This window comes from Lactuca serriola, chromosome 2 (genome assembly GCF_051521515.1).
Source record: "Lactuca serriola cultivar US96UC23 chromosome 2, Lser_US96UC23_V15, whole genome shotgun sequence".
Lineage (NCBI taxonomy): Eukaryota > Viridiplantae > Streptophyta > Magnoliopsida > Asterales > Asteraceae > Lactuca > Lactuca serriola.
The window spans coordinates 121188946-121213926 of record NC_136409.1 but is presented as its reverse complement, the minus strand read 5'-3'; the positions used below and the strand labels follow the sequence as shown (position 1 = coordinate 121213926).

Sequence of the window (24981 nt, the reverse complement as noted above, 5' to 3'; positions counted from 1 at the left end):
AACGGACAATCCTTGCTAAAACCTTCAATTCCTTCTCTCCAAAAATGCTTTTTTTTCTGCTTTGCTTCCCCCCAAAATAGCCTAATTCCTGTCATAAGAAAAGAGGAAAAACTGCCAAAAAGACAGTTTTTTAAGTTGAACACACCCCGTGTCGAAATAGAGCAAATCAACACGGGTCGTGTTGAGTATAAACCAACCCTTCAATTCTCGATTCCAAATCTGAAGTACAATGCTCAAAAATGCCCAGCTAGCCCAACACGCCCAGTGTCCATATAGGCTAAATGAACACGAGTCGTGTTCAGTGAATTCAAAGTTGCTTAAGATCGTCAAACATGCCCCGTGTTGGATTCTAGGCCAAACCCAACACGCCCCGTGTTGCCCTCTGGATGCTCATCCAAACTTGATTTTTCTAATTCTTCCGATTCTTGCCCAATCGTCCCGCAATCTTCACTAACGCTCCCTAGCACCTCCAAAAGCGTGCTCCAACCTCCAGTTCAACTGAAAAGGACATGAAGGAGTGCAAATAAGGTTGTTCAATAAATTAACCTAAATATGCTAAAATGCAATAAAAACAAAAAAATTATGCTAAGGAGATACATAAAAAAAAAGGGCTAAAAGCTGTGAAAAAAGGTGCACAAAATGCACCTAACAGATCTCCCCAAGCTTAGACCTTTCTTGTCCTCAAGAAAGAACAAGAAACAGACAAAACATGACGATTTCTAGATGACAAAAAGAAACTTAGAACGAAAAGGGGATGAAGGATCCTAAAGGTTAAGAATAAATGCATGCAATGTAATGCCATGAAAATTTAAGATATGTACAAAATGCACTTGAGAAACAAAATGAAGCAAAAGAAAAGAAAATTAAGAACAAACACAAAATATGTACTTTTGTAATTAAATAAAGGTACGATCAGAATTTACATCAATAGGGCTCCGATCATTGATACCTTGGCAACCATCTTGTTTCCTTCCACATATCACAGACTCTCAATGTGAGGAAGACCCGAAACGGTGTAACCCAATAATCCAACCAAAGTTTTATTTAATCTTTATACCTTACTAAGCTTTATGGGCGAAAATAACATAGTCCGGATCCCATGTCCTTAAGACTAGATGGCCAAGAATTAGAATCGACGCATCCTGAAGAACTCGTCACGGCGAATCAGCTTTCGCTGAAACAGTGAGCCCACCTGAAGGGGCCCAGCTCCTATGCTTTCACTTTTTCGAGAGCCACAAGTATCATATCACACAGTTCTTCATTCTCCAGATTTGACTTGAATTGGCTATTGATTTGATTGAACTTTGATTGTACTTCGTTTTGAATTTGGATTCTTCAATCTTCATTTTTGGAATTTCTTTAGATTTATTTGTTTTCGCATTTGAAATTCTGATTTGGGTACTAGATATGAAAGTTGTACCCTTCCTTCTTTCTTGACTGTGTGGATCTGATACTTAAGCTCTCTGTTACCGCGGGGGTAACGTGTGTCAACAAATAGGTCCCTGTTCTGTGGGTTCAAAGTTGCCGATAAAGATTCTTTTTAAACATTCAAAAGCAAATCATCCTAAAGTTGTTATTACCGCCCAAAAAAACGTTTCAATATAAATTCTTTTTATTATCTAAGGCTAGGGTCTCGAATTACGGTGTTTGGGTCCCTTAGTTATGACAGCTGATTCTACGCTTCCGGTAACTATCCGGTCGCCTCAGAATTCTTTCATTTGATTTCTTGATTTCCCACTTCATGGAGCAATTGTATGTAAAGAGTGTCATCATCTCGTACATTTTTTTTTTGAAGTACAAATGTACAATGGAAGGAAAATGAAAATAAGAAAATAAAATAGAAAAGAGAAAATAAGAGAAAATAAAATAAAAATTTTGAAAATAAGAAAATGCATGCCTGAGTATGAATGAACCTAATATACAACAGATCTCCCCAAGCTTAAAGATAAGCATCGTCTCTGATGCTTGGAGAGGGTGGAACAACCTAAAACAGAGGTGGAGGAGGAGGATAGTAGCTAGGGTTTCGGGTCCAAGCCCAAAAGTCTTCCTCATGTTTGCGTTGACGCTCTTGATCCCGAGCGTACTGAGTGGTGAAGGTGGAAAAATTATGGGTCAGGCTTGCAATATTTTGCTGGTAGGTGTCGAGGCGTGTATGGATTGACTGGAATTCATCCATATACTGCTGATGATAAGACGGGGGTGCAACATAATGGGATGAGCTGGCACCACCGATGGGAGAAGCATGGTGGGGCTCCTCCTCCTCTTCATCATCATCATCATCACCATCTTCCCCGTTTTCTTCACTTTGCTCATCTACCTCGGTGGAGTATAAGTGGGGGAAGATGTATGGAATGATTTGCCAATCGGTCATGTGAATGGGGTTTCAGAAATCAAGAATGTCTTTATTTTCTGGTGTGATGAGGAGCTTTGGATCATGATTTTGACCCACGGTCCAATGGTGTGTGCCATCGTCTGCCGAACGGAAGAGTCGCATGAACTCAAGGACAGTAGTGGTGAGATAAGGCTCACCCGGCAGTGGCTGATGGGGACCGGGGTATGGGGCTCGGATTTGGGCGCTCTTGGCAAGCATGCTGACAATACCCCCGCAAACAATCTTTCACGATCGGTATGTGCTCAGGCGGATGAGCTTGTGGCACAGAAACCGACCATAATGAGGAATGAGGTTATTCTCGGGATGGGTCATTGCATAGAGGATTTTGAGTTCTAGCGCGCTGATGGTGTTTCGCTCCTCTCTAGGGGCGACGAGCGAAGCAATGATTCTATGGGCTACCTTCATCACGGGATGGATAAGTGATGGGCTTTAGCAACGTTAGAGACATATGGGTGTAATTGGGTGAGTTGGGTCCACCATGTCAAGTCAAAGTATCCTTGAATTGGGTCAGTGGGGCCAAATGTGTTTTCCGTTGGGGCCCCCACAATGGCATTGATTTGATCTAAAGAGATCTCATAGTCTTGATTCATTAGAAGGAAGGAGAGGATCCCATGGTCCAAATAAACTGAGGATAGAAACTCAGCTGTTGGGACTTTATAGCTCAATTCATGGACCCTCAACAAGCCGTGCCACCCTATGTTGCGAAACAGGGTTTTGACTTGATTGTAAACATGCAACTCTTTTAGGGATGGAACATGCGCGAATTTTTGGATGGCATGAACCCGTTTAAGGAATGACTCAAGTTTGCCCTGTTGAATTTGGCCAAGACATACGACACCACAATGAGACGGGTCGGCTGGAGGTGTTGGGGACCTAGGTGGAGGTGATGGGGATCTAGATGGAGGTGATGGGGTCCTAGGCTTCCAACGGCGGGCAGATGATTTGGTGTGTCTTGGTCTTTTGGAAGATGCAACTTCCATAGTCAAGTTTTGGATCAAATTAAAAATCAATAGGTCAATATGTCAAATAGTCAACTGTTGACGGGTCCAGTCAACTTCGAATTTGGCCACCAAAATTTCGCAGGAAATTTGGTTTTCAAAGATTTCCTACTAAGAATCAAGTCCAAATAGACCACAATTTCAAGTAATTTGACTCAAGTACACAAAATCCAAAAGTTAAGAGTTGGGAGGAATTTACCGAATCGTGTGTGGGATTATGTTGTTCTTGATGGAAAAGATCTTCCTTAACCTCCCCAAGCTTGCCCTTTTTAATATTAAGACACTAAAACACCAAAATTATGTGAGATTTTTGGATCTAGGGTTTGTCAAAACCCCCAAATCCACCATTAAAATGCAAGAAAATGGTGTTTAAGATGGAGAAGATGAAGTGTAGATGATGAAAATCAAACCTTTTTGTAGATGGAAACCAAAATCTTGAAGAAATTGAAAGGTTTTGATGAAAATCGGACCTAAGGTTTTTGTTGGGAGAGAGAGGCTGTTAGGAAGTGAAAGTGGGGATAAATGAGGTCAAGTCCCGATTTTTTTCTTTAAAAAGCACCGGAACTGCTGCACGGACACGACCCGTGTCACCGCAGGCTTAATCGACACGCCCCGTGTTTGGGGGTTTTATGATGAGTTAAGGACAAACACGACCCGTGTTGAGTTTAAGCTAAAACTAAACACGACCCGTGTTATGATCCGGAGGAGTTGGGGGTACTTTTTGCATGGACACGACCCGTGTTCATTATAGGCCAAAACCAACACGAACCGTGTTAGTCTCTGGAAGAATTTGGGTCCTGTTTTTCATGAACACAGCCCGTGTTCCATTAAGGCTAAGCGGGACACGACCCGTGTTGGTCTCTGGATGCTAATCCCCACTTTTTGAACTTGAAAATTTTCCTCTCTTTGAAATGAAATACTTTTGCATCCCCAGGTTTGTTTTTTTTCGAAACAATGACAAAAAACATTTGGAACATAAAAACCATAAAAATTCAAAGAACGAAATGTTTTTAAAGAAAAATGACGAAAATACCCCCGGGTTGCCTCCCGATTAGCTGCCCTTGTTTTAGGTCGTTGGATTGACTTTTCCCCCAAGTGTGCTTCAGTCTTGGTATGTGGGGTTCTCCAACTCGTCAACCTCTTCATTCTTCACCTCAAATCCTTCAGAAAACGGCTTCAGCCTGTGACCATTGACTTTGAATGTTTTACCCGTTTGCTTGCTCATGATTTCCACCGCACCATTGTCAAACACCCTTGTGACCACGAAAGGACCAACCCATCTCGATCTCAACTTTCCTGAAATTAGCTTGCATCTTGAGTGGTAAAGCAACACCTTTTGTCCTTGTATAAAAGTCTTTCGGGATATCTCCTTGTCATGGTATGCTTTTGTTTTCTCCTTGTAGATCATGTTGCTTTCGTATGCATTATTCCGAATCTCCTCTAGCTCTTGGATATCAAGCTTCCTTTTATTTCCCACCTTATCTTCACTCATGTTGAATTTCTTTACCTCCTAAAAAGCTTTATGCTCAAGCTCAACTGGAAGATGGCATGCTTTTCCAAACACAAGCCTATATGGGGACATACCAATAGGAGTTTTAAAGGCGGTACGGTATGCCCATAAGGCATCATCTAGCCTTAAGCTCCAATCTTTGTGGTTTGGCTTGACCGTTTTCTCCAAGATGCTTTTGATTTGCTTGTTTGAGACTTCTGCTTGTCCATTGGTTTGGGGATGATAAGCTGTTGAGACTTTGTGTGTCACTCCATATTTCTTCAAAACAGCTTCTAGCATCTGATTGCAGAAATGGGTCCCGCGGTCACTTATGAGCACCTTTGGTGTGCCAAACCGTGAGAAAATTTGTACCTTAAGGAAATTGACCACAACTTTGGAATCATTAGTACGGGTGGCCTTAGCCTCCACCCATTTGGACACATAGTCCACCGCTAACAAAATATAAGAACAACCAAAAGAGGGCGGAAATGGTCCCATAAAGTCAATACCCCATACATCAAAAATCTCACATACTATAATAGAGGTAAGGGGCATTTGATTCCTAGAGCTTAAAGATCCAGATTTTTGGCACTTTTCACAATGTGCACAAAGCACATAGGAATCATGGAAAATAGAAGGCCAAAAGAATCCGTTATCTAAAACTTTCCTAGCTGTCCTTTGGGGTCCAAAGTGACCACCACAAGCATAAGAATGGCAAAAATTAAGGATAGATTGTAACTCTCTTTGCTCAACACACCTGCGAATTACTTGGTCTGCACAGTACTTCCAAAGGTAGGGCTCATCCCATATGTATCGTTTGGCTTCCTTCTTGAGTTTGTCTCTTTGCCAACGGGATGAATCTGGGGGAAATTGACTTGTGACCAAGTAATTGACGATATCTGCATACCATGGTGCTTCTTTGGCTGCAAATAGATGCTCATCTGGAAATGTGTCACAGATTGGTATACCATCTTCGGGCGATACAATGCGACTTAGATGATCCGTAACCAGATTTTCCTTTCCACTCTTGTCTTTGATCTCAATATTGAACTCTTACAAAAGCAGCATCCACCGTATTAACCTTGGCTTCGAATCTTTCTTTGTAAGTAAGTGCTTTATGGCTGCATGGTCCGAATATATGATCACTATAGTTCCAAGGAGGTACTGTCGGAACTTCTCTAGAGCAAAGACAATAGCAAGCAACTCTTTCTCCGTTGTGGTGTAGTTGCCTTGTGCACTATCAAGGGTCTTTGATGCATAGTAGATGACATGATGTGCTCAGTCAACCTTTTGTCCCAAAACCGCCCAACCGCGGTATTGCTAGCATCGCACATGATCTCGAATGGGAGATCCCAATTTGGCGGTTGAATAATGGGGGCGGATGTCAACAAGTCTTTCAAAAGATCAAATGCCTTCTTACATTCATCACCAAAATCAAAATCAGCCTCCTTTTGTAGAAGTTGACACATCGGCACCGTGATCTTGGAAAAATCCTTTATAAACCGCCGATAAAAACCTGCATGGCCAAGAAAAGAACGTACTTCCCGAACATTCGTCGGGTATGGTAAGTTCTTAATAACATCTATTTTGGCCTTGTTAACTTCTAAACCATTTTGGGATACCACATGTTCAAGTATCAAGCCCTTGTGAACCATAAAATGACATTTTTCATAATTTAGGAATAAGTTCGTGTCAATGCACCTTTGTAAGATTTTGGTGAGATTTTGCAAACATTCATTAAAAGAATTTCCATAAACAGTAAAATCGTCCATGAAAACCTCTATGATATTTTCGACATATTCTGAAAATATGCTCACCATACATCTTTGGAAGGTTGCCGGTGCATTGCACAAGCCGAAGGGCATGCGTCTATACGCAAAGGTGCCAAAGGGACATGCGAATGTGGTTTTCTCTTGATCTTTCGGGGCAACCGAAATTTGATGAAAACCAGAAAAACCATCAAGGCAACAATAATGGGATTTCCCGGCCAATCGTTCTAACATCTGATCAATGAATGGAAAAGGGAAGTGGTCTTTACGTGTAGAAGCATTCAACTTCCTATAATCGATACAAACTCTCCACCCGTTTTGCACATGGGTGGGTACCAATTCTCCCTCGGAGTTTTTGACAACGGTGACTCCGGATTTTTTCGGGACAACTTGTATGGGACTTACTCACTTACCCACTTACTATCAGAAATAGGGTAGATTACACCTGCATCCAAGAGCTTCATGATCTCTTTTTTAACCACCTCCATCATAGGTGGATTGAACCTCCTTTGGGCTTCACGGGTTGGCTTGAAGTCCTCTTCCATCAGTATTTTGTGCATGCATAATGATGGGCTCAACCCTTTTATATCCGCAATGGTCCAACCAATAGCCTCCTTGTATTTCTTCAAAATTCCAACCAACTCTTTTTCTTCTTCTCGTGCCAACTTGGTCGAAATTATCACCGGTAATGTGTCTTCTTCTCCAAGATATGCATACTTGAGATGGTCGGGAAGAGCCTTCAACTCAAGAGTCGGTGGTTGTACTATGGATGGGAGAAGTTTCAGATTGGAACTTTTTAGCTTCATGCGGGGTGGTTCAACTCTCATGGGTTGTGCTTTCTCCAAGGAATCGATTACTTCAATCAATTCATCCTCCAATGTGTACTTGTCAGCCAAATCATCAATCCCTGTCTCATCACAGTGTTTGCTCAAGATGGTGGTTAGCACATCTTGGCTTGACATCTCAAAGCAATCATTAGTACATGAATCAATAACATCTATGAAGTTTAAAGAATGAATATCGCTAGGATAACGCATGGCTTCAAAGATATTAAAGTTAATCACCTCACTATCGAACTCCATTGACAAAGTACCATTGGCTACATCTATTTTTGTTTTTGCGGTACTCATAAAAGGTCTCCCCAAAAGGATAGAGCTCGATTGTGGGGTGTTTTCATCACCCATGTATAAAACATAAAAGTCGGCGAGAAAAACAAGCTCAATAACTTGCACTAACACGTCCTCCAATACACCTTTCGGGTGTACCAAAGACTGGTCAACAAGTTGAATGATAACTCTGGTTTTTGATAAAGGTCCAATTCCCATTGTCTTATAACTTGAATAGGGTAAGACATTAATTGATGCTCCAAGATCAAGCATGGCACGTGGTACAAAAATGTTACTCATTTTGCAAGGAACCGTGAAAACACCCGGGTCCTTGCATTTTTTTGGTAGCCGCTTTTGTAACACGGCTGAGACATTTTCACCAACCTTCACAGTTTGATTTCCTTTAAGCTTTTTCTTAGATGTGCAAAGTTCCTTAAGGAACTTAGCATATCTAGGAATCTGTGTAATGGCATCTAAAAGAGGGATATTGATTTCAACCTTTCAAAACATGGCCATGATTTCGTCATCTTCCTTTTCTCTTTTGGTGCTTGCCAGCCTTGAAGGAAATGGAGCTGGTGTGACTTTCACTTCGGGTTCTATTAGCTTCCTGGACTTTGGAGTACTCTTCCTTTCCTCTTCTTTGACAGCTTCTTCCACCTCAATCTGTCACACCCCAAAACCAAGAACGGCGGAAACGTTCTGGGGCAGAGGACGTCATGTACAGTATCACAACAATGTAAAGTAGTAAACAAGCAACAACATCATCCATTGCATTAATAATATAATTATTATACAAGTGTGTTCTGTCAAATTTTGATAAACACTAAAGCATAAATCAAAATGAAAGATGAGTCTTGAACGAGCTCCATCTTCTCTAAACCTTGCATCGGTACCTGTCTATAGATGACCTGAGGATACAAGTACTTTTGAAAGCGAGTATCAGCTTTGAAGCTGGTGAGATCATAAGTATTTTAGTGTCTTAATTTGTATGTAAGAAATTGTTGGTAAATGAACTGTAAGTATGGAAAATGTATATGAATTGTAAGTATTGAAAATGTATATGAACTGTAAATGTAAAAATGTTTGTAAAACAACTGTAAACGTTTGAAAAACCCTAGAAATCCCTATGATTCCTACTATTATATAAAGTGTGTCTTCTACCAAGACCTAACTGTTCTCAATGTAGTCTTCTACCAAGACTTAACTGTTCAAAATGTTCGTTTCTTGTAAAAGTGTGTAATTTTCCCAAGTGTAACTATCATTTACAAAATATAGTTTTTACATTTAATGTTTAAGTGAAATGATCACTAAAATATGAAAAAGGGAAATTAATGTAGTACTGTAGTGTTGTATTATAGGAACTACTATTGTACTAACTACCTTAAACTGAATTTATATTAAGGTATTATTTGATGAAATGCACCACACTATTGACTGGTAACAACGACATACGAATGGTCGTAAAACGGAATGACGTTTGGCTCCTGCAGACCTGCAGGTCCGGCTGTAGCTAGCAACAAGGTGTAGGATAGTCAATCCAATATAGATCTATACGCAAACTCACGCTCTCTCTCCAAGAGAATTCTGGCTACAACTCGGGCCATGACATTTAAGGCATGCTCCGATACAGTGGATCACAATTGTTAACGTATTCATGTATATGTAATGTAATGCTACTTGTTCTAGTATCGTTGTATATGTTCTCTTCTTAGTATAGTTGTATATGTTCTTCTCTAGTATAGTTGTATATGTTCTTCTCTAGTATAGTTGTATATGTTCTCATAGTAGTAAGTATTGACTCATGAATGAACTGACTCATAGTATGATATTGTGTTCTAGTAATAGTTCTATTATCTTCCTAAACCACCCCTAAGGTAGTTTACTAGTAATCTAACTGGTAAGTATGAACATGGATGTATACCCTTGCTACCCAAGGGATTTGGATGAACTGGAAGGACCTTTATGACTATATATGTACTTGTGTTATATAACTAATATTTAAACGACCTTCGGACGAGTACCCGATATCCCACCAGACCACATCTCAAGCGCGAAAAGGAAATAGGGTGGATAGCCTTCCTAAGTCTTTTAAACATTTCTTATATAACTATACATATAGAGGCATGTAATTTATAATATAAAAGCATAAAATAAGTTTTGTAAAACCTTTGAATATAATCATTATCTAAGAAAAGATCGACTTGATGTCGATTTATAAAATGGTTTGAAGGAATGGGTTTGATAAAACAGTTTAAGTTTAAGGAAACATTTGTTTGAAACACAATTGTAAATAAGTTTGAAATAAAACATACAGAGTAAAGTGTACAGGGTAATAAGGAGTTTTAAACATATAAAATGTTTATGAACATCATTTGAAGGAAACTGTTTAGTAAAACGGCTAATGAGTAGCCAATCATTTGAATGCTGTTTATTAATCACAAATGATTGATATAATAACTAGCATGTTTCTACTTGTATCCCCCCATAAAACATTTAAAAACAGTTAAAACATTGATTAAGGGGTATGAACTCACATGTTGTGGGTGATACGGATGAACTGAAGAGGTAGGACTGCTAGGTGTCAAGTGAAGACTTTAGACACACACAATGATCCTAATTTCATATGAAGACATATGTATATAAATAATTAGTGATTATAACACTAATTAAACATGTATAAATATCCTAATACGAGGAAAACACTTTTGGTCAAGTGCTAGGAGGCTAATGGGTTGCGACAAAGGAGTGCAAGGCCTCGTATGGGAGTTTATGGTCAAAAGACCATATGTTTTGGAGTTTACGGCCCAGGGGAGTAAACTCCTGGTCGTAAAATCTCTTTAGGATCACTAAATGAAGTCTAACTTTAATACAACTTAAGTCGTGAAAAGCTTCTAGTCTTAAACAAATGTTTGGGCTTCCTTTTAACTCCTTTGAGGAGTTCACGGCCCAGGGACCACTCCCCCATGAGTTTACGACCGTAAACTCATGGTAAAGAGTACCATTTGATGTTTTGAGGTTCCTAACATGTCAAGGATATGATCTATGTTGGGTTCTAGGCATAAGGAAGGAATGTAGGTGTTATTTGTCCCCTTTATAGGGGTTTACGGCCCATGAACTTGTCTTGGCCGTAAACTCCTCAATACTTGTGATTCCTTATGTTTTCTAGGCTATTAACACTTTAGGGTACATGTCTAAATTCAAGCCTAAGCCTTAGGAAGTGCTTGTGGCATCAAAACACCCCTAACTAGAGTTTTCGGCCCATGAACCATTTGGCCATGTGTTTGCGGCCGTGAACACCCATAGGTGTTGGTATTTTGATTGTTTTGGGTCCTAGATACATCAAGGTAATGTGCTATGCTAGTCTCTTGGCTTAATGAAGGCATTTAGGGCATTTTGGCAACCTAAAATGGAGTTTACGGCCCAAGAACCTCCTTGGCCGTGAACTCACTTTCACCCTTGATTCTTAATTGTTTTGTGGACTAAACATTGTAATAAAGGCTTTAAAATGGAGTTTACTCCCCAAGTGTTCTTGGGCGGTAAACTCCCAAATCTTGGGGTTTTGGCATGATTTTGATGTTTCTAAACACAATCTAAGCTATATAATATAACTAGATCGAAGTACTCACAATTTGGGATAAAAACCCGAAGATCCGTGAGAGAATTTGGCTTTTCTCTAATTGGAAATGTAACTAATGACTTATTTGGTTTAGATTTCTATATATAGTCCTTGGATTTTTGGCAGAAAATATTTTTATTCCCGGAATGAACTCTAATATCCTAGAGTATTGGAATAACAGTGTTGCACAAAACCCTAGTGCATCCACTCTCCTGATATCTCCTTAAGTGTAAGTCCTGAAAAACTGCCAAATTTATACCCGAAGTCTTGAATTTCACTGTAACTGTTCTACTTCTATTGGCTTCAAGTGGTTTGTTCAGAATGGAAATTTCGGGTTGTCACATCATCCCCCTGTTGAAGGGAATTTCGTCCCGAAATTAGAATTAAGGCAAGGAAGTGGGTACGAATGATCGAGTCGTGAGGAGGAAACTTCCTAATCGATTGGTTCTAGCGCACCTAAGTGAAATTGGGTTCTCGGTTGACATTCCAACGAACCTTCACTAACTGGCGACGGCGTTGCTTCGTCCGCTTGACCTCTCGGTCGAGGGTCACTACGGTTCTAATACGAAGTCGAGGATCTCGACGAGTGGACTTACAAGAGTCCTAACGGAAAGGTATGGTTTCACGATCGAGATGAGAAGAGTAGAATGTACGTTACTGAGTTCGCAAAGTAGGTCTAGTTTGCGAGATACAGGACTGATTCTGGTAAGAATCTCGGAGGTCCTGTCTATCTTGGATTTAGCTTTCCACGCTTTACGAAGCGTATTAAGCCGTTCCCGGAGTGAGACTTCCTAAAGAACTTGGTCTCTCACTTGGAATTCCAAAGGTTCTTTTTCTTGCTTAACTTCCCAGTCAAAGGCCACCCCTTGCTGGGTCAAAGTCGTATGGGTTTCTATAATTTGTGAGGGGTTCTGAATGAACTATGACAGTAGGTCTGTAAGACCTAGAATTTGGCGAATTTCTGTCGGCGTCTTCGGTTTCGACAATTTCTCAACGGTTTTGACAAATTGTAAGAGTACTAAAAATTTCCCACATCACTACAGTGTGTCATAGAAATTTGACTCTTCAATTTCAAAACTCGTGCCTAGGGAACTTCGCGAAAAGTTCCTCTGAAGGAAATGTCTCCATGGGTTTCTTTTTACTACGAGGGTAGATAAATAAGTCATTACATGGAGAAATGACGAACCGATCCAAGTAAGAAAGACGTACCCTACTAATTTAGCTCATGAAAACTATGGGCGTATTAGTCCTATCCGAAGGGTATCACTACGGACTCGAAGTGTCCGCATCGAGTTCGGAATATAGTCTTTCAGACATCCTTCCCTAACACTCGAACTGGTGATATTCGGATCTTAGATCCATTTCTGAAAGTAATTCTTTCCTTGCGTTTGCTCAACCATTTCATCTATGCGAGACAGAGATAACGATTTCTAATGAAAAATCTTAACGGAGTACTCGATAGCCGAGGTACATACGATGCGATCCGTCGATCACTGGAAGAATATGACCGGGGTTCTCCAGGGTGAGAAGTCTAGTCTTCCAATTCTATTTCTGTGTAGTTCGTTAAGTTGTCTGTACTGTTCTGGTATCTCCGTAGGTGTTTAGACTATAGGGCGATCTGTTTACAAGAGTTGTACTGGGTTCTTAGTTTGTTCACATGACGATGCGATTACTTGTAGGCTTAGGCAGTTCTCCGTCCTGAAGTTCATATTAGAATTCATACATGTTTTCACGATCATAATCTTGTGTATACGATTCGTATATAATTAAGATTTAAAAGGTAGTCAAATAACTGATTCTTCTTTAAGCTCACTTCCTTTCGAGGAAAAAGATGTTAAAGTGGAATCATCAATTCTAAACCTGTAGAACCTTGATTATATATCACTCTTATGTATACATTCCTCAGTGATAGATCAATCGCATGAATCCTTGGATTAAACTTGACGTACTGCACGAGTGGTACTTCGGGGATTTCTTCGGAAAGAAAACAACTAAGAGGTACTCCTGGCATGAGTACTTCGGTGTTCTGATATGACTATTTCGCTAAAAAGACGTTTACTGATAAGGAGACGTACGTATGAAGCTGTTTTTGTGAGGATCAAATTGAATCGAGTCGTATGATAATGTCGAAATCATACTGAAACTTAAAGACATTAGATTTGAACATAAGACGTTTACAGACAAAACACAACCGTGCAACCATGAACAGAGTTACAGTACTTTAGACTTACAACAAGACTATTGCTGCAAAATAAGGTATACTACAAAAGGCAAGTATACGCAGCACGAGCATCCTTATACAGACAGGATCTCGCAAAAGGTAAGACTCTAGTTGCACTAGTTCTGGATAGTTTATAAGTCTGTTACAACAACATGCCTAAGTTACATTAACGAGGGTTCCGGAGTAGGCTCTCCTGGAGCTGTGATCCTGAGAATCCTCCCATCTGCACCAGAGTTCTTTGCTATAGGGAAATCCTTCTTGACGTGCCCTATCTCACCGCATTTGTGGCATGACTGGCTAGTACTTGCATTGGTGACGGGATTGCGGTGCTTATCCAGTGTTATGTGGACACGAGTGCCTTCCTCATTACTCCACTTTGAAAATTGCTTCTTAAAGCGTTCTGTAGGAGTTGCCACTTCCGGCTGTGGCATGGCAAGTCCTTGGGCTCTCTTGCGCTCCTTTAGGGCTTTATGATATCGCCTCTTCCTTTCGGTCTTACTACTTTGCAAGTCCATGGATGTTGCCATTTGTTGGTTTCCTGGTTTGGTACTACCATCGGAACTCTCGACTCCTTTGTCAGTCTTGCTTATGTTGCCTGAGTTGATGTGCGTAAGGAAAGTTGTCAAAGCAGCTGCTACTGCAGCTTGTAATGTAGCGGCGTCGATATGGAGGATAGGGGTTTCGTTGTTCGACTGATTGTTTCCGGATGACGACATGATTCTGTAACACGAAAGATAAGGATTTTGTGAGCGATTTTGGTTGACCCTAGGTGTAGTTCGACTGTTATGTAAAGAATAGAAGTATGTTTTCGAAAATTTGACCTACATCCCTATGATGCAGTCCTAGTACTGAGTGGAGGTGTGTTTATGAAGGGGTTGACCTACATCCCTATGATGCAGTCCTAGTAACGGGTGGAAGTAAGTTCGTAGAATGATCTCAAGATGTTTGTCGTTCAAGCCGAGGTATCGTGGGTTGGTGAATAACAAGATCCAACCACGGAAAGAGACATGGAAATGTCTCCAGAGCTAAATTACTATAGTCCAACGACTTGACTAAAGCAGGTTTAAGATAGACTCCAATGAAAGTATGAAAAGAGTACTTGAATAAAGAATGACACAGAAGTTAGCCGGCTATCAATATCTTTGATATTCACGACGTAAAGATTCGGGAAAATGACCTTGTAAAGGTCTTACATCATATCCAGAGAAGATAGTTCTTGAGAGCATAAAGACCTAACCATAGTACTTACGGTACAAGATAATTTCATAGAAAATGCCACATCGGGCATAGGCAGAAAACGATTCCTTTTAACAAGGAAAATAAAGTAAAGCGTCTACTACTGGCGACGGTCATCCCTCTGGTGAACTCTCAGTTCAGCCAGTTGTCATTCCATGTCGAGCAGGTGTCTTTCATAGACCCTCTGGCGTAGTCGGAGCTCTATGACTTCGGCTTGTGATTCTGCCAGTGCTTGCAGCAGGGTTTCATGGTTTCTCTCATATCTCTCGCGAGCATCTTCTACATGAATGGTGCAGAGGGCATGCATTATCGCATCGGCGACAACTTCGGTAATCTGATGTAGGGCTGTCCTGCCTTGAATCTCATTTCGGGCCACTCTGCGGACCAAGATTGGAAAGGTTCTGTCTGCTGAGCCCCCATTGCTTAGGTCATAAAAGCTTCAGTCACCATTAAATGGCATGGGTTGATCTTGTCCTTGGCTCCATGTTTCCAAGCATTCCACCCACTCAGGCGTCGGGCCATGAAAAGCCGGACGAGGGTTAGGAATTGGAAATGGAGCTGCTTGGGGTAGATTCTCAACCTTTGTTTCGGAATTAGCATCGTCCGAAAGGTCTTCATCATGGTGATCATTCAAAGGGATCGGATGATCATTATCTGGTTCTTCTCCAAACCATCCAGCAATAACTTCGTTCGGAAGGAACAAGTTGCTGTGGGGATGGAGTCTAGCCATGTTATCTATGCGAGAATTGGGGTAAGAAAATAATTATTAGACGAACTATCTAGATATTTATTTAGAAAACCTTCATCAGTTACATCGCTATTTGTGAAGTGAATACTAGTTATATGTAATCGAAACAGGATAGGCCTTCGAATAAGTGACCTTAGCTCCATATTCACACAGAATAGGGTGAAGTAAAATTTTCACAGATTCTAAGTCTATAACATCCTAATTACATATAGCCTTAGTGTATCTACTTAGCAACTATCAACTTAATAATGAAGATCCCGTTTTAGTTCTCAAGTATAAAGTACTTATAGTAACACCAAATACTCCTATAGTATTTTAAGTTTAACGTTATGTTCTACTGTTCTCATTATGGTAGGGTTGGTAAGATTTTAGACTTGTTGCAACCACACAACTACACTTAGGCACATGCTAATCAACCCTCGGATAATATAGGTGATCAGGCTATATCTTCCCAGTTTTGACTATATGTCTCTAAGCCCACTTGTGTTGCCCAACAACCGTAATTCTTTTGTATTGTCCTAGTGACACTGATTTTAGTATGAATGCATCACGTATACTTTATTAAATATTTTAATATTTAAAGTATAAACTCTTGGTCAGAGTATTGTTAATCCCTTATGTATTTATAGTTAGTATATCTTTTATGGGTTGATATACTTAATTCACTATAAACAATGCTCTGATACCAATCTGTCACACCCCAAAACCAAGAACGGTGGAAGCGTTCTGGGGCGGAGGACGTCATGTACAATATCACAACAATGTAAAGTAGTAAACAAGCAACAACATCATCCATTGCATTAATAATATAATTATTATACAAGTGTGTTCTGTCAAATTTTGATAAACACTAAAGCATAAATCAAAATGAGAGATGAGTCTTGAATGAGCTCCATCTTCTCTAAACCTTGCATCGGTACCTATCTATAGATGACATGAGGATACAAGTAATTTTGAAAGCGAGTATCAACTTTGAAGCTGGTGAGATCATAAGTAATTTAGTGTCTTAATTTGTATGTAAGAAATTGTTGGTAAATGAACTGTAAGTATGGAAAATGTATATGAATTGTAAGTATTGAAAATGTATATGAAATGTAAATGTAAAAATGTTTGTAAAACAACTATAAACATTTGAAAAACCCTAGAAATCCCTATGATTCCTACTATTATATAAAGTGTGTCTTCTACCAAGACCTAACTGTTCTCAATGTAGTCTTCTACCAAGACTTAACTGTTCAAAATGTTCGTTTCTTGTAAAAGTGTGTAATTTTCCCAAGTGAAACTATCATTTACAAAATATAGTTTTTACATTTAATGTTTAAGTGAAATGATCACTAAAATATGAAAAGGGGAAATTAATGTAGTACTGTAGTGTTGTATTATAAGAACTACTATTGTACTAACTACCTTAAACTGAATTTATATTAAGGTATTATTTGTTGAAATGCACCACACTATTGACTGGTAACAACGACATACGAATGGTCGTAAAACGAAATGACGTTTGGCTCCCGCAGACCTGCAGGTCTGGCTGTAGCTAGCAACAAGGTGTAGAATAGTCAATCCAGTATAGATCTATACGCAAACTCACGCTCTCTCTCCAAGAGAATTCTGGCTACAACTCGGGCCATGACATTTAAGGCATGCTCCGATACAGTGGATCATAATTGTTAACATATTCATGTATATGTAATGTAATGTTACTTGTTCTAGTATCGTTGTATATGTTCTCTTCCTAGTATAGTTGTATATGTTATTCTCTAGTATAGTTGTATATGTTCTTCTCTAGGATAGTTGTATATGTTCTCATAGTAGTAAGTATTGACTCATGAATGAACTGACTCATAGTATGATATTGTGTTCTAGTAATAGTTCTATTATCTTCCTAAACCACCCCTAAGGTAGTTTACTAGTAATCTAACTGGTAAGTATGAACATGGATGTATACCCTTGCTACCCAAGGGATTTGGATGAACTGGAAGGACCTTTATGACTATATATGTACTTGTGTTATATAACTAATATTTAAACGACCTTCGGACGAGTACCCGATATCCCACCAGACCATATCTCAAGCGCGAAAAGGAAATAGGGTGGATAGCCTTCCTAAGTCTTTTAAACATTTCTTATATAACTATACATATAGAGGCATGCAATTTATAATATAAAAGCATAAAATAAGTTTTGTAAAACCTTTGAACATAATCATTATCTAAGAAAAGATCGACTTGATGTCGATTTATAAAATGGTTTGAAGGAATAGGTTTGATAAAGCAGTTTAAGTTTAAGGAAACATTTGTTTGAAACACAATGGTAAATAAGTTTGAAATAAAACATACAGAGTAAAATGTACAGGGTAATAAGGAGTTTTAAACATATAAAATGTTTATGAACATCATTTGAAGGAAACTGTTTGGTAAAACGGCTAATGAGTAGCCAATCATTTGAATGTTGTTTATTAATCACAAATGATTGATATAATAACTAGCATGTTTCTACTTGTATCCCCCCCATAAAACATTTAAAAATAGTTAAAACATTGATTAAGGGGTATGAACTCACCTGTTGTGGGTAATACGGATGAACTGAAGAGGTAGGACTGCTAGGTGTGAAGTGAAGACTTTAGACACACACAATGATCCTAATTTCATATGAAGACATGTATATAAATAATTAGTGATTATAACACTAATTAAACATGTATAAATATCCTAACACAAGGAAAACACTTTTGGTCAAGTGCTAGGAGGCTAATGGGTTGCGACAAAGGAGTGCAAGGCCTCGTATGGGAGTTTATGGTCAAAAGACCATATGTTTTGGAGTTTACGGCCCAGGGGAGTAAACTCCTGGCTGTAAACTCTCTTTAGGGTCACTAAATGAAGTCTAACTTTAATACAACTTAAGTGGTGAAAAGCTTCTAGTCTTAAACAAATGTTTGGGCTTCCTTTTAACTCCTTTGAGGAGTTCACGGCCCTGGGACCACTCCCCAATGAGTTTACGGTCGTAAACTCATGGTAAGGAGTACCATTTGATGTTTTGAGGTTACTAACACATCAAGGATATGATCTATGTTGGGTTCTAGGCATAAGGAAGGAATGTAGGTGTCATTTGTCCCCTTTATAGGGGTTTACGACCCAAGAACTTGTCTTGGCTGTAAACTCCTCAATACTTGTGATTCCTTATGTTTTCTAGGCTATTAATACTTTAGGGTACATGTCTAAATTCAAGCCTAATCCTTAGGAAGTGCTTGTGGCATCAAAACACCCCTAACTTGAGTTTTCGGCCGATGAACCATTTGGCCATGTGTTTGCGGTCGTGAACACCCATAGGTGTTGGTATTTTGATTGTTTTGGGTCCTAGATACATCAAGGTAATGTGCTATGCTAGTCTCTTGGCTTAATGAAGGCATTTAGGGCATTTTGGCAACCTAAAATGGAGTTCACGGCCCAAGAATCTCCTTGGCCGTGAACTCACTTTCACCCTTGATTCTTAATTGTTTTGTGGACTAAACATTGTAATAAAGGCTTCTAGTTTGAGTTCTATGGTTTTGGGGGGCATTGGGACACTTTTGGCCCTTAAAATGGAGTTTACTCCCCAAGTGTTCTTGGGCGGTAAACTCCCAAATCTTGGGGTTTTGGCATGATTTTGATGTTTCTAAACACAATCTAAGCTATATAATATAACTAGATCGAAGTACTCACAATTTGGGATAAAAACCCGAAGATCCGTGAGAGAATTTGGCTTTTCTCTAATTGGAAATGTAACTAATGAATTATTTGGTTTAGATTTCTATATATAGTCCTGGGATTTTTGGCAGAAAATATTTTTATTCCCGGAATGAACTCTAATATCCTAGAGTATTGGAATAACAGTGTTGCACAAAACCCTAGTGCATTCACTCTCCTGATATCTCCTTAAGTGTAAATCCTGAAAAACTGCCAAACTTATACCCGAAGTCTGAAAATTTCACTATAACTGTTCTACTCCTATTGGCTTCAAATGGTTTGTTCAGAATGGAAATTTCGGGTTGTCACATCATCCCCCTGTTGAAGGGAATTTCATCCCGAAATTAGAACTTAGGCAAGGAAGTGGGTACGAATGATTGAGTCGTGAGGAGGAGACTTCCTAATCGATTGGTTCTAGCGCACCTAAGTGAAATTGGGTTCTCGGTTGACATTCCAACGAACCTTCACTAACTGGCGACGACGTTGCTTCGTCCGCTTGACCTCTCGGTTGAGGGTCACTACGGTTCTAATATGAAGGCGAGGATCTCGACGAGTGGACTTACAAGAGTCCTAACGGAAAGGTATGGTTTCACGATCGAGATGCGCAGAGTAGAATGTACGTTACTGAGTTCGCAGAGTAGGTCTAGTTTGCGAGATACGGGACTGATTCTGGTAAGAATCTCGGAGGTCCTGTCTATCTTGGATTTAGCTTTCCACGCTTTACGAAGCGTATTAAGCCGTTCCCGGAGTGAGACTTCCAAAAGAACTTGGTCTCTCACTTGGAATTCCAAAGGTTCTTTTTCTTCCTTAACTTCCCGGTCAAAGGCCACCCCTTGCTGGGTCAAAGTCGTACGGGTTTCTATAATTTGTGAGGGGTTCTGAATGAACTATGACAGTAGGTCTGTAAGACCTAGAATTTGGCGAATTTCTGTCGGCGTCTTCGGTTTCGACAATTTCTCAATGGTTTTGACAAATTGTAAGAGTACTAAAAATTTCCCACATCACTACAGTGTGTCATAGAAATTTGACTCTTCAATTTCAAAACTCGTGCCTAGGGAACATCGCGAAAAGTTCCTCTGAAGGAAATGTCTCCATGGGTTTCTTTTTACTACGAGGGTAGATAAGTAAGTCATTACATGGAGAAATGACGAATCGATCCAAGTAAGAAAGACGTACCCTACTAATTTAGCTCATGAAAACTATGGGCGTATTGGTCCTATCTGAAAGGTATCACTACGGACTCGAAGTGTCCGCATCAAGTTCGGAATATAGTCTTTCGGACATCCTTCCCTAACACTCGAAATGGTGATATTCGAATCTCAGATCCATTTCTGAAAGTAATTCTTTCCTTGCGTTTGCTCAACCATTTCATCTATGCGAGACAGAGATAACGATTTCTAATGAAAAATCTTAACGGAGTACTCGATAGCCGAGGTACATACGATGCGATCCGTCGATCTCTGGAAGAATATGACCGGGGTTCTCTAGGGTGAGAAGTCTAGTCTTCCAATTCTATTTCTGTGTAGTTCGTTAAGTTGTCTGTACTGTTCTGGTATCTCCGTAGGTGTTTAGACTATAGGGCGATCTGTTTACAAGAGTTGTACTGGGTTCTTAGTTTGTTCACATGACGATGCGATTACTTGTAGGCTTAGGCAGTTCTCCGTCCTGAAGTTCATATTAGAATTCATACATGTTTTCACGATCATAATCTTGTGTATACGATTCGTATATAATTAAGATTTAAAAGGTAGTCAAATAACTGATTCTTCTTTAAGCTCACTTCCTTTCGAGGAAAAAGATGTTAAAGTGGAATCATCAATTCTAAACTTCTAGAACCTTGATTATATATCACTCTTATGTATACATTCCTCAGTGATAGATCAATCGCATGAATCATTGGATTAAACTTGACGTACTGCACGAGTGGTACTTCGGGGATTTCTTCGGAAAGAAAATAACTAAGAGGTACTCCTGGCATGAGTACTTCAGTTTTCTGATATGACTATTTCGCTAAAAAGACGTTTACTGATAAGGAGACGTACGTATGAAGCTGTTTTTGTGAGGATCAAATTGAATCGAGTCGTATGATAATGTCGAAATCATACTGAAACTTAAAGACATTAGATTTGAACATAAGACGTTTACAGACAAAACACAACCGTGCAACCATGAACAGAGTTACAGTACTTTAGACTTACAACAAGACTATTGCTGCGAAATAAGGTATACTACAAAAGGCAAGTATACACAGCACGAGCATCCTTATACAGACATTATCACGCAAAAGGTAAGACTCTAGTTGCACTAGTTCTGGATAGTTTATAAGTCTGTTACAACAACATGCCTAAGTTACATTAACGAGGGTTCCGGAGTAGGCTCTCCTGGAGCTGTGATCCTGAGAATCCTCCCATCTGCGCCAGAGTTCTTTGCTATAGGGCAATCCTTCTTGACGTGCCCTATCTCACCGCATTGGTGGCATGACTGGCTAGTACTTGCATTGTGACGGGATTGCGGTGCTTATCCAGTGTTATGTGGACACGAGTGCCTTCCTCATTACTCCACTTTGAAAATTGCTTCTTAAAGCGTTCTGTAGGAGTTGCCACTTCTGGCTGTGGCATGGCAAGTCCGTGGGCTCTCTTGCGCTCCTTTAGGGATTTATGATATCGCCTCTTCCTTTCGGTCTTACTACTTTGCTAGTCCATGGCTGTTGCCATTTGTTGGTTTCCCGGTTTGGTACTACCATCGGAACTCTCGACTCCTTTGTCAGTCTTGCTTATGTTGCCTGAGTTGATGTGCGTAAGGAAAGTTGTCACAGTAGCTGCTACTACAACTTGTAATGTAGCGGCGTCGATATGGAGGATAGGGGTTTCGTTGTTCGACTGATTGTTTCCGGATGACGACATGATTCTGTAACACGAAAGATAAGGATTTTGTGAGCGATTTTGGTTGATCCTAGGTGTAGTTCGACTGTTATGTAAAGAATAGAAGTATGTTTTCGAAAATTTGACCTACATCCCTATGATGCAGTCCTAGTACTGAGTGGAGGTGTGTTTATGAAGGGGGTTGACCTACATCCCTATGATGTAGTCCTAGTAACGGGTGGAAGTAAGTTCGTAGAATGATCTCAAGACGTCTGTCGTTCAAGCCGAGGTATCGTGGGTTGGTGAATAACAAGATCCAACCACTGAAAGAGACTTGGAATTTTCTCCAGAGCTAAATTACTATAGTCCAACGACTTGACTAAAGCAGGTTTAAGATAGACTCCAATGAAAGTATGATAAGAGTACTTGAATAAAGAATGACACAGAAGTTAGCCGACTTTCAATATCTTTGATATTCACGACGTAAAGATTCGGGAAAATGACCTTGTAAAGGTCTTACATCATATCCAGAGAAGATAGTTCTTGACAGCATAAAGACCTAACCATTGTACTTACGGTACAAGATAATTTCATAGAAAATGCCACATCGGGCATAGGCAGAAAACGATTCCTTTTAACAAGGAAAATAAAGTAAAGCGTCTACTACTGGCGACGGTCATCCCTCTGGTGAACTCTCAGTTCAGCCAGTTGACGTTCCATGTCGATCAGGTGTCTTTCATACACCCTCTGGCGTAGTCGGAGCTCTATGACTTCGGCTTGTGATTCAGCCAGTGCTTGCAGCAGGGTTTCATGGTTTCTCTCATATCTCTCGCGAGCATCTTCTACATGAATGGTGCAGAGGGCATGCATTCTCGCATCGGCGACAAATTCGGTAATCTGATGTAGGGCTGTCCTGCCTTGAATCTCATTTCGGGCCACTCTGCGGACCAAGATTGGCAAGGTTCTGTCTGCTGAGCCCCCATTGCTTAGGTCATAAAAGCTTCAGTCACCATTAAATGGCATGGGCTGATCTTGTCCTTGGCTCCATGTTTCCAAGCATTCCACCCACTCAGGCGTCGGGCCATGAAAAGCCGGACGAGGGTTAGGAATTGGAAATGGAGCTGCTTGGGGTAGATTCTCAACCTCTGTTTCGGAATTAGCATCGTCCAAAAGGTCTTCATCATGGTGATCATTCAAAGGGATCGGATGATCATTATCTGGTTCTTCTCCAAACCATCCAGCAATAACTTCGTTCGGAAGGAACATGTTGTTGTGGGGATGGAGTCTAGCCATGTTATCTATGCGACAATTGGGGTAAGAAAATAATTATTAGATGAACTATCTAGATAATTATTTAGAAAACCTTCATCAGTTACATCACTATTTGTGACAACCCGAAATTTCCATTGTACGAACATTATCTATCCAATAGAAGCTAGTCCAGTTTCAGTGATTTTCATACTTTTCTGAACAAGTTTGTGTACATTAGGTTTTATGTTTAAGGAGATATCAGGAGAGTGGATGCTCCTGGGTTTGTGAAATTTGGGCATTTCAAGTTTCATATTGTTGCAGTCCAATATCCAGAATAAAAATATTTTCTGCCAAAATATTCCAGGACTATAAATAGTTTTCTGAACTAAATTAATTCATTATTTACAATTCCAATTAGAGAAAAGTCATATTCTCTCTGACGGATCTTCGGGTTTTCATCCCAGATTGTGAGTCTACTTTACTAAATGTGTTTCAATACTTGTTAGATGCTTTATAACATCAATTACATGTTTAGATTGCAAGATCCGGGAGTTTACCGCCCAAGAACGTTCTTGGGGAGTAAACTCCAAAATGGAACTTTAAGGCTTCCTAGACCCATCCCCATGTTAGGCAAATTAATAAGGACCTTGTGTATGATCTTTATAGATTAGAAAGCATCCAAAATCAACAAGTAATAGGAGTTTACGGCCAAGAACTTCTCTTGGGCCGTAAACCCCTTTTCAAGGGCATTTTGTGCGCTAAACCACCCCAAATGCTTAAGGACTCTAACCCTCAAATGCTTGTACCTATTTTAGACATCAAAACACTTCAAAATCATTAAGTTATAGGAGTTTACGGCCAAGAATATCTCTTGGGCCGTAAACCCCTTTTTCTAGGGTAAAAAGCATTCCAAACACCCCTAAGGCCTTAAGACAATTACCCTTGAACACCTAGGACTTGAATGAGGAGTAAAAGACATCAAGAACATCCCTTAAAGGGAGTTTACGGCCAAGGAACATCACTTGGGCCGTAAACTCCAAGTGAAGGCACAAATGTGTGCCTCTTGTCCCCATTAGCCTTAGATAAAATCATGGAAGCCATCCTTGATGTGCAAGTGCCTCAAATGAATTAAAAGCCATCACCCATAGGAGTTTACGGCCGTAAACTCTAGGGTATATGGACATTAGGCCGTAAACTCCCCTATGGAGCATTCTAGGGCCTTAAACTACTTCATGTGTTATTCCAACAAAGCTAGGAGTGTTCTAGGATCAAGATAACACTTTAAAACACCCAAAACCACCATGTGAGGAGTTCACGGCCATAAACCCATGAGTTTACGGCCGTAAACTCCAAAGGGTGGGGTTTGTTGGGTGGTGAACTCTTATGCAAGGCCATTTGATGTTTCAAACCCTTTTGCCTTGTCCCGTAGCAACTTAGATGCAACCATTAGGACCTATAACACTTATAAAAAGTGTTTACATGTCCCTAAGTGTTTTAACTGATTTATTAAGTTATTATTTGTCTAAATAGTTATATATATGCTTATTATATGATAACTAGGCTCGTGCG

At 39.9% G+C, this 24981-nt stretch overlaps 1 protein-coding gene across 1 annotated transcript; it reads right to left on the bottom strand.

Moving 5' to 3' along the window:
- Positions 1–4492: 4492 nt before the first annotated feature.
- LOC145089522 (uncharacterized) lies at positions 4493–4882 on the bottom strand. The gene has a single exon (XM_079027949.1). The coding sequence runs from the start codon at positions 4880–4882 to the stop codon at positions 4493–4495; it is 390 nt and encodes a 129-aa protein (XP_078884075.1).
- Positions 4883–24981: the final 20099 nt, after the last annotated feature.